This window comes from Rhinatrema bivittatum, chromosome 9 (genome assembly GCF_901001135.1).
Source record: "Rhinatrema bivittatum chromosome 9, aRhiBiv1.1, whole genome shotgun sequence".
In the NCBI taxonomy this organism is placed as follows: Eukaryota; Metazoa; Chordata; class Amphibia; order Gymnophiona; family Rhinatrematidae; genus Rhinatrema; species Rhinatrema bivittatum.
In genome coordinates, this window is record NC_042623.1 from 60,169,396 (window position 1) to 60,183,521 (window position 14,126).

A 14,126-nucleotide genomic window follows, 5' to 3' on the forward strand; every position below is an offset into this window, starting at 1 on the left:
TAGAAAGTACCAGGAATAGAACCGTAGGCCATGCTGAGAGTAGGGTACTGGTTCTATTGCCCTGGACTGAAGGAGGAGGGAGACCTCCTGTTCCAGAAGGATGGAGTGATCGGATGTTCTCCACGTCAGTAGAGGTGGGGAGACCGGTGGAATGGAGAGAAAGTTCAGATGATAACCTTGAGAAATTATTGCCAGGACCCACTGGTCTAAGGTGATGGAGTGCTACCTGTTGTTGAAATGGCACAATCGACCTCCCACTGGTATGTGGGGCAATAGAATCTGGCTGCTGCTCTCTATGCAGGAGTCAAAAACCGGAAGCTGGGCCCGGCTGAGGAGCTGCTTGCGGTTTTTGTTTTTGTGTCTGATGACACTGGGCTTTTTTAAACGGTCTCGTAGAAAGGGTTTTAGATGGTGGCGGGTATGATTTCTTCGGGTGGAAGAATGACTTCTTAGAGTCCTTCCGGAAGGGTTGTTTTGAAGAGTACTCAGAAGGTATCAGAGAGAGCTGTCTTAAGGTCTCATGATGATCCTTGCGTTCCGCCACTGTTCGTTGAATCTGCTCGCCAAACAGATTATCTCCTACACAAGGCAGGTCGGATAGTCTGTCTTGTACTTCAGGGCGAAGGTCGGAAGACTTGAGCCAGGCCCATCGTCTTGCCGAGATAGCAGCTGCAGATACCCTGGTAGCAGTGTCAAAGATGTCGTAAGATGATCTAATCTCGTGCTTGCCTGCCTAAAAACCCTTGTTTATTAGGGTTTGGAGCTGATCTTGAAATTGCTGAGGTAGGGAGTCTGTTAAGTCTTGTATCTGCTTAAATAAGACCCTATTATATTGGGTCATATAGAGCTGATAAGAGGCAATTCTAGAAATGAGCATTGCTCCCTGGAAGACACGGTGACCAATGGCATCTAGAAATTTCTGTTCCTTGCCTGGGGGGAAGGAAGTGTGAGGTTTTGATCTCCTTGCTCTTTTCTGGGCAGATTCTACAACCACAGATTGGTGATCCAATTGGGGTTTGTGAAAACCTGGAGCTGACTGGACAAGATAGGTGGTGTCAGCTTTCCTGTGGACTGGGGCCACAGAGCCAGGATGTTTCCAGTTCTTTTTGAGGAGATCCAGAAGAACCTGGTGGATAGGGATGGAGGTTATTTCCTTGGGAGCATCCAGGAATTGTAACAGCTCCATCATTTGATGCCTGTCATCTTGTTCAGTCTGTAATTGGAAGGGAACCAATTCAGACATCTCCTTCACAAAATTTATAAAGGAAAGGTCCTCTGGAGGAGAAAGCTTTCTGCTTTCAGTAGGTGAAGGTGGTGAAGGCAAATCCTCAGTGTCTGGTGAAGAATCATCAGTCCAGGTATTGTAAGGATCAGCACCTGTTCCTCTAGGAGCTAGAGGAGGACGGGGCGGTGGGATCCCTGGAGGTCCTGGTCTAGGCTCCGAAGGACTGAGTGGAGGCACCGATGAAGGCATCGAGGGCATCGATGGATGGCTCAGAGGCGCCAACAGACTTATCGGCACCGATGGGTGGATCGGTGGCATCGAGGGACGTATCGGCATCGATGGCTGAGACATCGGCAGAACTCCCAATGGAGGGATGCGGAATGGTGTTTCTCCTCCTGATGACAAAGCAAGCGGGGAGGGCACCGGAGCCATTGGTGACCCGGGATCCATCGGTGGAAAAGCGGCCATGAGCGCTTCCATCCTCGAGAGCAGCGGTGCCAACGCTGCTGGAATCGGGTTGATGGTCGGTTCCATAATCAGTACAGGTGTCGGTGCCGGAGGAACCTGGAATCGATGCATCGCCTTGTCGATGGCCTCCTGAACCATCCGGTCCAGTTCTTCTCGGAGTCCTGGAGCAAGCAGCCCCGACTCCGGAACAAAAGAAGGAGGCAGAGGCATAGCCAGAGGGATCACCGTTAAAGGCGGAGTCGCGGCTCCCGATACCCTGTCGGGTGAGGGTTGCCTCGGTGACCCGGTCGCCGAAAAGGTCGGTGCCTATTCTGGATGGGGTTTCTTCGACTGCGTCTCGGACGATGGCAAGGTCGATGATTTCGCTCCCTTGATGTTTCGAGGCTTTCGATGCCGGTGGCGATGTTTATCTCTATGATCCCCTCGGTCCTGAGGGGGAGTAGAGGGTGTCGAAGGCCGAGATGTTGTCGATGCCGGCGGTCAAATTGATGGAACCGGTTCTGACGACGTTGATGCAATTGACGGAGTCGGGGTTTGAACACGAAAGAGAAGTTCCATCTTCTCCATTCTGGCCTTGCGACCTTTTGGTGTCATTAGGGCACATTTGGTGCAGGTCAAGACATCGTGCTCTTGTCCAAGACACATTACCCAGACTTTATGGGGGAAGGTGATGGACATGGTGCAATTACAGTCCGGGCACAGACAGAACCCCGTCGCCATAGCCATGGAAAAAATTGAGCCGCGGTACAGTCGACGGCCAGTAGGCCGCGAGGGCCAAACTCGACTGTAATCGACGGAGAACGGGTAAAAAACTTACCGGAGTACCGCGGCTTGAAAATGTTGAAGGAGGGACCCCTGTGGGGCAAATTAACTTTTAGTAATTCCGTGAGGAAAATTCCTCTCTGAAATCTCTGCAGAGCTCCTTAACCACGAGGCTACTGCTGCGCAGAAAAAAGAAGACTGAAGGGGGACCCCTGCTGGCTGCAGGGTTAGTGCCATGCTGGGCATGCCCAGTAGGGGCCAGTCAAAGTTCTGGAAACTTTGACAAAAGTGTTCCGTGATTGGGCTCCATCCTGTGATGTCACCCATATGTGAGGACTATCATCCTGCTTGTCCTGTGAGAAATACAGATATCATTAGTGTTGGGTAGGGAATTAAAAGTCACTGATTAATAGGGGCTGAGGGCAGTAAAGCGTAGAGGGGAAAAAGTTGAGGAGGCTGAGTGAATAAAGAAACTTGAAGTAATAGGTAGAGGGAGCTGAAAGGGCTTGTAGAAAAGAGAATCACTGAGTAAAGCAGGGGGTAATTACAATAGCCTTCCAGGAGGGAATTTACAGAATATTTACATGATATTGAAGAGATGGCTAGTGGGTGCTGGAGGCGAATAAAGGACACTGAAGTAAAAGTTAGTGGGTGCTGAAGGCGATTATAGAAAAGAGAATCATTGATTAAAGGCTGGGGGGGTAATTACTGGAAAATTACTAGGAAAGTATTTAAAGGGAATTTACAGAGTAGAGAGGTTGGCGGGAAATTACGGGATAGAGAGGTTGGGGGGAGAGGTAGAGTATCTGAAATAGGTCGAAAGTCAATAAATATCTCACATGGGTCAGGGGTTCACTTATTGCATTGGGGAACACTTAAGCTTGTGCCTGGAGAAGGGCCTAAATATGTTCACAAATTCAATACACATTTCTATTATTCAGGTGACCACAGGGCTTGGGTAAAAGATTGGACAACTGGTGATACTGCTCACAAGTTTCTAATTCAGCCTCTTAATGCATGTCTTACCATGTGTTTAATATATGCACATATATAAGTGCATTTTCTCAGCCAACAGGACTAGAACTGGGGAGAGAGAGCAGAAATGACTTCAGCCCCAAGCATGGCTTGCTCAGCCACAGAAGCAGGAGTGGGGGAAGTGGCATAAGTATCTTCAGCCCTAACTGGAGCTTGGAAGTGGGAGAAGGCAAAAGTAATGTCTTCATTCTCAATCAGAGGATCATTAGGGGGAGAAAGCATCTTCAGCCTTAAATCAGAGCCTGGAGGGGGAGAAGGCAACTGCAGGGCTTAGAAGGAATGTGAGAAGACTGAGGAGGAGAAGTATGAGAGGCCTACATGGGGAGTGGAAGATTCATGGAGAGAGAGGAGAGTGATTGGGTTACAACACGAAAAAAGTTAAGAATGCGTGAGCATGAGGGAGGGAAGAAAAGAGATTAAGGAGATGACTAGAGAAAGAGAGGATGGGGAGGAAAATGAAAGTGAGAGGGCTGTATTGAGGGTGTGCACTTACCATGGGAGAAATGCATTCATATGTAGTCCTGCCGCTGCCACTGCCACCCCTTTTCCCCAGCAAAACAAACATTTGAAGGATGGGAGTACATGGTAAGTCCTAGAAGCATTTCTGAATCTCTGGAAATGTATTTGTGTTTGTTTTTCAAGTGACAGTGTTTTTACAACCGTTGACTCAACAGTAAAACACAAATATCTCTCTTTACAGGAACTTACTATACAACTTAAACAGAAAAGTTGCATCAAATGTAGCAGTATTTGTGCATTATAAATGTACCAAAGCTTTGCCTCTGCCACAAATAGTGTCCCTGTTTTTCAGCTATAGAAAGGCTTTTGAATTTTGGGATCCTCCCCCTCCCTTTGTCCTTCCCTTTTTTGGTATGGGCCTTAGGGGTATAAATTGCCCCCTAAACATGTGCAACAAGATCTTTCTTCTGCTACAGAGGTTTGATCAAGAGGTCTTTCTGCTCCCAGGTGGATTGAACCAGAGGTGTTTGTGAGATGTAAGTTTTTGGAAGGAGTTTGACGATTTTTAGAGATTTTTTTGCCTAGGCTGTGCTAGGAGGGCTGGTTGCCCCCTCTCTAGAACAACTAGATGTGATCTGTGGTTTTATAGTCTGTGTCCAGAAAACAGCAATGCATAGATTCTGGAAGTGAAAATAGAGACCAGCTTTGCAGTAAGGCCAGTATTACCTAGCTGTAGCAATTGGAAGCTAGCTATGTTTATCCCATGTCCAGTAAACTGTGGGTAAAGGCTGTTGCCATTTGGTAAGGACTTCTTGGAGAACATTGTGGAGACATTTAACTTTCTGTAATAAGGGGATTTTTTTCCATTATACCCCTTTGCCTGGTTGTTGAAAAGATTTTTCTCACCCTCCACGGGGAAGGAATATTGGAAACTGGTTGGTTAGAGAAAGAAAAGTAAAGAGAGAAACTGATATGGACAAGACCACCACTGCTTTTGTTATGATTTTCATTTTGCTGTTCATGATTTTTGCAATCCTAGCTTGGAACATTTTTAAATTAAAGTAAATTTCAGTTGAACAGCATCCTTGGACTCTTTTATTCAAGAGTGCCTTTCCTCCAAGACTATTCTTCTATTTTGAGTATTGACCAACCAGTGAAAGAGAGAGAGAATTAGAGAATTACTGCATATAGGGATAAACCTTCCCCCACCATAGGAACCCCAGCATTCCCAGAGACTGTTATGAACAATGTGTAAGAGGAAGAGAGGTCCAGAATATTGAGGAGCTACCCTGGGAACTGTGAGACCCCTTTAATCCAGTGCACTCCACAATGGGGAGACTACATAAAAAATAATTCCCCGTTTACTAAGGACTATTTGAGAAAAGTGAACACACACACCCCTAGCATTCATTCCAGTTCCAATGCATAAAACTGGACCCTCTTTTTGGTTAAATATTCTTAAGTACACCAGGCATAAATTTGAGCTGAGATTATTTCAATTATCTTTCAGGCATAAGAATTTGCATACATAGTTATGTCTATATTTTATAAAGACTGTAGTGGGAGCCACACCCTTTAAAAATACCACATATTTCTGCCCCAAAAGTACACGCGTATGTTTCAGTACTTGTATCTTTTTTTTTAATGCAGGAACTACTTTTATATCTATTTTATAAAAGTAGATATACATTTTGTGTCAAATAATTGTAACACAAGTATTTACTGTGGGTTATTCACAGAGCCAGGTATTTTATAAAGTATGTGCATACTTATGAAAATACTTCTGCATGTGCTATTAGTTTGCTGACAACTTCACCAGTTGACTTACTCCCTCCACCACTTAACCCAGACCTCACACCTAAAAACTGAAAACAAAAAGCAAGTGATTTCATTTCCACGACTCAATTACCAAGTGTGAAAGCATGGGTATACGTTTGGTAATATATGTTCATATGCAAGTCAGTGTTTTGTAAGTGTATATGAATTACAGAAAAATGGTTCTTAATTTTCGTTCCTGTAATATCACAGATCAGTCCAGACCAGTGGGTTATGCAGATGGAGTCAGAGAGCAAAGCTTCGAGGCACTGGTATCTCAAGTGTGCCACCCGCAGCTCATCAGTATTTATCGATACCCAAGCAAAGTATAATTGACAAAAAAACATCTAATTCCCGAAACAAGGGCGAACAGGAAAAAAAAGACTCCCTCAAGGATCCGAAACAAACAACCCCAATTCCTGAAAATAAGGTTTGAACCATGGTTCATAACAAAAACCAAAATATTATAGAATCATTCTGATAGATTCCCTATGTACAGCAGCTAACCATTACGTAAATCAGTCGTTCGGCAGTAGCACCCGGGCGGGATCCTGGACTGATCTGTGGTTTACAGGAATGAAAATTAGCAGGTAAGAACCAATTTTCCTTTCCTGTGCATACCCAGATCAGTCCAGACCAGTGGGATGTACCAAAGCCACATTACACCGGGCGGGAACCCGAAAGACCCGCTCGCAAGACGCTCTCCCCAAAAAGCGCTTGGTCCAGATCCCTAACATCCAGACAATAATGACTTGTGTTAAGGTATGCAGGAAAGACCAGACTGCGGCTCTACAAATCTCCTCAGGCGACAACTGACACTCCATCCAAGAAGCCGCTTGCGCTCTCGAGTAAGCTTTCAAACCAGTCGAGGTGGGGCGACCCTTCCTGATGTAGGCCAAGCAAATTGTTTCCTTCAGCCAGCGAGCCAAGGATGCCTTTTCACCCTTCTTTGGTCCTCCAAAGAGCACAAAAAGATGATCCAATTTTCAAAAAGAGTTAATGACCTTCAACTACCAAAGGAGAACCCAGCGGACATCTAACAGATGAAGATCTCTTCCCATAGCGGGGTCATGAGCCCAATCAGGGAATCCGGGTAATTCCACGGACTGATTAACATGAAAGGCAGACACCACTTTTGGCAAAAAGGAAGGGACCGTGCGCAGGGACACCCTATCAGCCAAGATGCGAAGGAAGGGAACCCTAACAGGAAAAAGCCTGCAATTCTGAAATACGCCTTGCAGAACACATGGCCACCAAGAACACAGTCTTCAAGGTGAGGTCCTTTAAGGAAGTGTGTTCCAGAGGCTCATAAAGGGGGATCACGAAGCGCCCTCAACACCAGATTGAGATTCCACTCCGGGCATAACTTACAAAGAGGAGGACGAAGGTGTTTCACCCCTTTCAGGAAATGGACAATGTCCGAGTGGCTGGCTAGAGGCCTGCCCACCTACCCGTCCTAGGAGACATCCCAGGGCCGAAACCTGAACACACAGGGAACTATAAGCCAAACCTTTAGATAATCCCTGCTGCAAAAACCCCAAGACCTGAGAAATGGTCACTGACAACTGCACTACACCCTGCTGGTCACACCAGACTTCAAACACCTTCCACATTCGAGGGTATGCCATAGACGTCGAGGCCCGCCTGGACTGAAGCAGGCTGGAAATCACCTATTCCAAATAACCTTTCATCCGTAACCGCCGCCTCTCAAACACCAGGCTGAGAGAGAAGTGATCCTCCCGATTTGAAAAAAATGGGCCCTTGTCGCAGGAGTTTCAGCAAATGAGCTAGGCGTAGCAGGCCATCTGTCGCTAACCGTACCAGGTCCACAAACCACGGCCACCGCAGCCACTCCGGTGCCACCAGAATTACCGAACCGGGATGGTCCTCTATGCACCGAAGAACGGATCAGGGGCCATGGAGGAAAAGTATACAGGAGGATTCCGGTTGGCCATTTGCAGACTAGGGCGTCTACTCCTACTGCCCCAATTTCCTTCTTTTGGCTGAAGAATCCAGCCAAAAGAAGTTTCAGTTGGGGAACTCCCCATCGGGCACAAATGTGATTTCAACCCTCCCGAGACAGTTCCCACTCCCCGGGATCCAGCTGTTGATGGCTGAGGAAGTCCACCTGCACATTGTTCACGCCTGCCACATGAGAGGCTGTGATGCCTTCCAGATGAAGCTCGGCCCAAACGAAGAGGAGGTGTGCTTCCAGTGCCACGGCCGGACTCCTGGTTCCTCCCTGGCAATTTAGATATGCCACCGTGGTGGCGTTGTCCGAGAAGACTCGAACCATTCTCCCCTGCACCAGGGACTGGAATGCCAACAACCCTTTGCGGACTGCCTTTATCTCTAGGCGATTGATAGACCACGACCATTTGGGTAAGGACCATGTTCCCTGCACTGCATGACCGAAGCACACTGCTCCCCAGCCTTGAAGGCTCGCATCCGTTGTTAAGATCACCCAATCCGGAACTTCGAGGGGCATCCCCTTCTGTAAGTTGTCTTCAGACAGCCACCATTGCAGGCTGGACCTGATTTGCTATGACAAAGGCAGGGGCAACTGGTATTGCTCTGACACTGGGTCCCATCGCAACAGTAGATCTCTGTGCAACGGTCTCAGGTGAGCGAAGGCCCAAGGCCCCAATTCCAACGTCGAAGCCATGAACCCAGAACTTGTAGGTAATCCCACTCTGGGGATTGGAAGCTGTAACAAGAGACGCACTTGTTGCTGAATTTGTACATCCTGTCGTTTGTGAGAAACACCCTGCCCTGGAGGGTGTAGAAATGAGCTCCCAAATACTCCAGACACTGTGACGGAGTCAGATGACTTTTTGCTTCGTTGATTACCCAGCCTAGGGACTGGAAACAATGGATCATACGAAGAACCATCCGCTTGCCTTCCTCTTCCGACTTGGCTTGAATCAGCCAATCGTCGAGGTAAGGATGGACTATTATCCCTTCCTTCCAGAGGGTCGCTGCCACCACGACCATCACCTTGATAAAGGTACGCGGGGCCATTGCCAGTCCGAATGGCAGGACCCAGAACCAAAAATGTTGACCAAGGATCTTGAATCGTAGGAATCTCTGGTGAGCGCTGCGAATCGGGATGTTTAAATAAGCCTCAGTGAGATCCAAGGAGGCGAGGAACTCTCCCTTTCGAACCGCTGCGATAACTGTTCGAAGTGTTTCTATTCGAAAATGGGGCACCTTCAAGCAGCGATTCACCTTCTGTAGGTCCAGGATGGGTTGGAAAGTGCCCTCCTTTTTGGGAACCAGAAATAAATGGAGTACCATCCCCTTCCCTATTCTTCGGACGGCACAGAGACGATCGCCTTCAGGGCCACCAATCTTTGTAGACTGTCTTCTACTGCGGCTCACTTGTTGCGGGAAATGCATCGTGATTCCACAAAGGCCGGCATAAGAGGCCGAGAAAATTCTAAGGCGTAACCTTCTTTTACCACCTCCAACACCCAGCGATCGGAGGTGATCCTGACCCACTCCTCGTAAAATTGGGACAACTTGCCCCCGATCATCCCATCTGAGGAGTGGGCGGGCTTGATTTAATTGGGCAGGCTTCCCAGTTCCAGTTCCCTGACCAAAACCACCTCTGGCAGGACGACTGGAGCCATGACAGGACTGTGTATGGGAAGAGATCTGTCTGGAACCAGAGGGTGGAACACTCCTCCCCGACCTGCTTTTTCGGAAATCCCAAAAATGGGATCGAGGATCAAATGATTTCCTGTAGAGCTTTCTATCTTCCGGCAGTTTATTGCCCTTGGAATCCCCCAGAGATTTCATCAGCTGATCCAAATCCTCTCCAAACAGCAACTTCCCTCGAAAAGGCATACTGCACAGTTGCAATTTGGAGGAAGCATCCGCTGCCCAATTGCGGAGCCATAGGAGTTGCTGAGCCGCCACCAAGGAAACCATAGTCCGGGCCACCAAACGTACCAAGTCATATAAGGCATCCGCCACATATGCTACCGCCGCCTCCAGACAAGCCACCTGAGAAGCTGACAAAGTCCCAGAAGACGATGGGTCCTGCGGTTTTTGAATCCAACAAACATGCTCTTTGCATTACGCTGGCACACACCGCCGCCCGAAGTCCTAAGGAGGAGACCTTGAACACCCGCTTCAGATGCAGCTCCAGCTTGCGGTCCTGCACATCTCTGACAGCAGCCGCTCCTGCCACCGGAATGGTCGTCTTCTTGGTCACCGCTGATACAGCAACATCCACCTTAGTTACCCTGAGGCGTTCTAAATGTTCCTCCATTAGCGGGTAGAGTTTTTGCATTGCCTAGCCGACCTTAAGCTCTGCCCTCCGGGTTTTCCCACTCCCGCCTGATAAGCTTTTAAATCTTCTTCGGGGTGGGAAAAGCACTAGGTGGACCCCGGGGATTGTCCAGGACTGGGTTCACTCCCTCGCTGTTGGAATCTTCCAGCAAGGGTCTCACTCCCAATTCCTCAAGCACCTGTGGAATAAGGGGGCGCAATTCCTCCCTCTTAAACAGCCGGACTACAAAGGGGTCATCCCCCTCCGCACTAGGTTCTACCGGATCCTGATAGACGTCACCCATATCTACGTCTGGAGGGACCTCACCCTGATCTGCAGCGGTGTCCCTCGAGGGCGGAGTGGAGTCATTCACCTGCTGGTCGACTACACCAGCTAGATCCTCCCGAGCCAAAGTTGCCCGGGATGGACGACAGTCATTTTGCAGATGGGGATGCTTGGGAACTCACCATTAATTTCTATGGTATACTTTACTTGAAAAATTGAACATCAAGGATATATATAGTTCAAACAGGCAACTCCATGAATTCCAAGTAATACTTTAAACTCGGTCCCCCGACACGGTCCCGTGTTTCGCCAGGCTGCGTCGGGGGGGAACCAGGGGTACATTCAAATCTCTAAAATGTCACCCGGAGCGCTCCGGGTGACATTTTAGAGATTTGAATGTACCCCTGGTTCCCCCCCGACGCAGCCTGGCGAAACACGGGACCGTGTCGGGGGACCGAGTTTAAAGTATTACTTGGAATTCATGGAGTTGCCTGTTTGAACTATATATATCCTTGATGTTCAATTTTTCAAGTAAAGTATACCATAGAAATTAATGGTGATTAAACTTTTATCCTGCACCAGCGTACTGTGATACTTGCTTATGTGCAAGGTTTTGCTTCTTTTCTTTCTGGACTTGTACCGATGCTTGGGAACTCCCATGCTCCTATCCTGGGCTCTGCGTTTTGCGAGCTTCCGAGCCAGAAATGCTTCATGCATGAACAGCACAAATTCCGGTGAAAATTCCCCCCAGTCCCATCTTATCACTGCTAGAATCAGTGTCCGTGTCTCTCAATTCCTCCGGTTTCGGAGTCCGCGCAGTGGGGGACAGCAGGGGAGGGTCATCCTGGGAGACCTGTTCCACAGGGTGCGCAGTGGGGGTTGGGCTCCTTCTGTTAGACCCAGCCGCCGAGCCTGACCTGCGTGCAGACTTTTTAGGTTTGGTCCTCTTGTCTGAGGCCCCTTCCCCACCCAGTGCACAGTCCGTGCACAGTGACAGGGGTCTAAATAAACTGACCATACCCCGCAAGCCTTACAGGGTTCCACTAGAGGAGTTTCTGCCATGTTCCTCCTGCAAAAAAGGGCATATAATTACCCCCCCCCCCCCCCCCCGAAAGAAAGCACGTGCTGCCACCCAGCCCTGGTGACTCCCACCAAAAGCGCTGCGAAAATCGACCCTGGGAATGTTCGGGAGTCGCGTGGGAGGTTGAAAAAGAAAAAACAAAATGGCCGACAGTAAAAATTGCTCCAGAGCTGGCGGTAAAAATGAGGCAGGGAGCCTAAAAACATCATCGGAGGTTCTTACCAGGGCTGAAATACTCTCCCCTCCTCTTCAGGGGTCTGCCTGGCTCTGCACCACCGGGCAGACTAATTTACCCTGGGAGCCGTGGTGAAAAGGGAACTTGGAGCTTTTTTTTATTGTTGTTTTTTTACACACAAAAACTTTAACTTCTAGTAACAGAAAAAAATAAAGCCTAAGCTAAGAATAACAGAAAAAAATCCCCAAAGGTGCTACTTCCCTGTACCGCAGAAACTGAGGGGGAGCCATCGGGTCGCTGAGGGAGCCAGACCCTGGCTATCAGGGGACCCAGAACCACACAGGCTAGCACCGCCAGGGGTAACCAACCCCCCATTTGCCCTGCTCTACCTGAGGGATGGCCCAGACACTGAACCCTAGCACCTCAGGGAGCAAGAAAAATCCATCTCACACAGAGCTGCAGGTATACACGACCACCATCTGCTGAAGTCAGAGAAATACTGATGAACTGCAGGTGGCACACTTGGGATACCAGTGCCTTGAAGCTTTGCTCTCTGACTCCATCTGCTGGTGGGAGTGCATAACCCACTGGTCTGGGTATGTACAGGAATGAACCCTGCCTCAGAATGCCCCTAAACCGCTTCCTTTTTTTAAATTTATATTTGCATGCAACCCTGCTAGTTTATGCATAATTCATGCGTTTTCAAACTCCTTGCATGCACACATGCCACTTACACATGTAACTTCCAATTTTACATTTGAAAATTTCCCCATAATGTTCAAATAGGATTTAAGATGGAAAAAATTTGCTGTAGTGTTTTGTAATATTTAAAACTGAATATATACATACATCTTTCAATAACAACATAGTAAAGAAGTATAAATAAATTAAACACCTGGATATCCTGTTTGTCTTCACACAATAATTCCCAAGGACTTTTTGACAAATATGCTCTGGTACTGTGTTCTGGAGTTTGTTTGTAATTAGATGACCATGAGGCTGAAGAAGGTAAGTAGGTTGCATAGTTTTCACTTGTACTGGATTGATACTCCATGCCAAAATTACAATTTGATTCAGTAACTGGTAATAACTAATAAGGAAAATACAAACTGAAATGTAATATTTTTACATTAATAATGAATACATATTTGCAAAGCAGTTTACATTTCATACAAACACATTATATAAAATCAATAAAATTATCCCAAAATGTGTTATATGGCTAATGAATTTAATCCATTAAAAGTGAGGCAGTACTTTCATTGGTTTGTAATCAACAGAAACCCTAAACAGAATTTACACTCAACTATGGGTTTTGGGAGGGTAGTTTTATCATTTGTAATACATGAATCCTTTATTTCCCTAAATTTTTCACAGTCTAGTAACCTCTATCTCCTATCTGGTTTTCATTTTCAATATTTTTTCAAAATTACCTGGAAAGAGCAAGCTTCCTATATATAAAAGCAAACTCTGTTTGGCTTTTCTTGCCTATTCATAATATGCTACATTGTTGTTCTCTTATCCTCTCTTCTAGTATGTCATCTCTTTATTTCCTTTCTTCTAATGCTCCTTTCATCACTATGACTATCGTCATTTGGATAATTCCTCTCTAGGCACTCATACATTGTTACTATGAATAATATTTATTAAATAATCCTTAACCTATATTAGTTACTCATTATTGATGACACATGGTTTCTTTTTTGGGAGGCTTATCTACCCATTATCATTTCCAAACATGATCATCAAACTTTCTTTTTCAAATGTTAGATTTGAGATGTATTAGACATTTTTAAAAATTGTGTACTTATCCAAAATTCATGTCTATTTATTTAAATTTAACATACCATCTGGAAAAACAGATATCCAAGAGGTTCACAATAGTAACAAACAATTAATAAAATGGAGATACAAAAAGATATTAACTATACAATTGCTAATACACAATCATTAACAGGATTGATTAGGAGACACATGATGTGGTGAGCTCAGCGGCAGCTAGGAGGCTGAGCTCCGGCCATCACCCCGAGTAAATCCTCCACCATCCCTCCATCGTTGTTGTTCCAGCGTTGCTGTGCCAAAACATTATTTTAGTCGCATGGCGTCCCGGACGGTGCAAAAGGATAAAGACAGGGCGAAACCACCGGATCCCAAAATGGCTGCCTCACAACACGAAGAGGACGAACAGCCCGCTGGTTCCTTGGAAGAGAAAATATCTCAAGCGGTAGTGGCAGCACTAGACATACGCCTGCATCAATTATCTGAGCAAATTGCAGAAGTGCGTGCCTCAATTACTGAATTTGATTCTCGGATTGAGCGGGTAGAAGGAAGGGTCGCCCTCATGAAAGACAACACAGGGGCCCTAGAAAAGATGGTGGCAGAACTGGAGAAAGCTGCTCAGGTCAGTGCTGAAAAGAAAGACGATCTGGAGAACTGCTCACGCCGCAATAATTTAAGATTTGTGGGGTTTCCGGAGGCGCTTGCAGAGGCAGAACTCCCACACCTTCTGGAAGCTTGGTTACTGGGCCTTGTCCCGTCACTAGTC

The 14,126-nt window shown here is 46.9% G+C and overlaps 1 protein-coding gene across 2 annotated transcripts in view; it reads right to left on the reverse strand.

Moving 5' to 3' along the window:
• Positions 1 to 14,126, reverse strand: part of C9H12orf40 (chromosome 9 C12orf40 homolog) — a 272,504-nt gene that overhangs the window by 104,091 nt on the left and 154,287 nt on the right. For both annotated transcript variants that reach the window (XM_029617064.1, XM_029617065.1), the window contains exon 6: positions 12,477 to 12,671. In XM_029617064.1, coding sequence (XP_029472924.1) covers positions 12,477 to 12,671 — 195 coding nt within the window. The remainder of the gene's footprint in view (positions 1 to 12,476; positions 12,672 to 14,126) is intronic.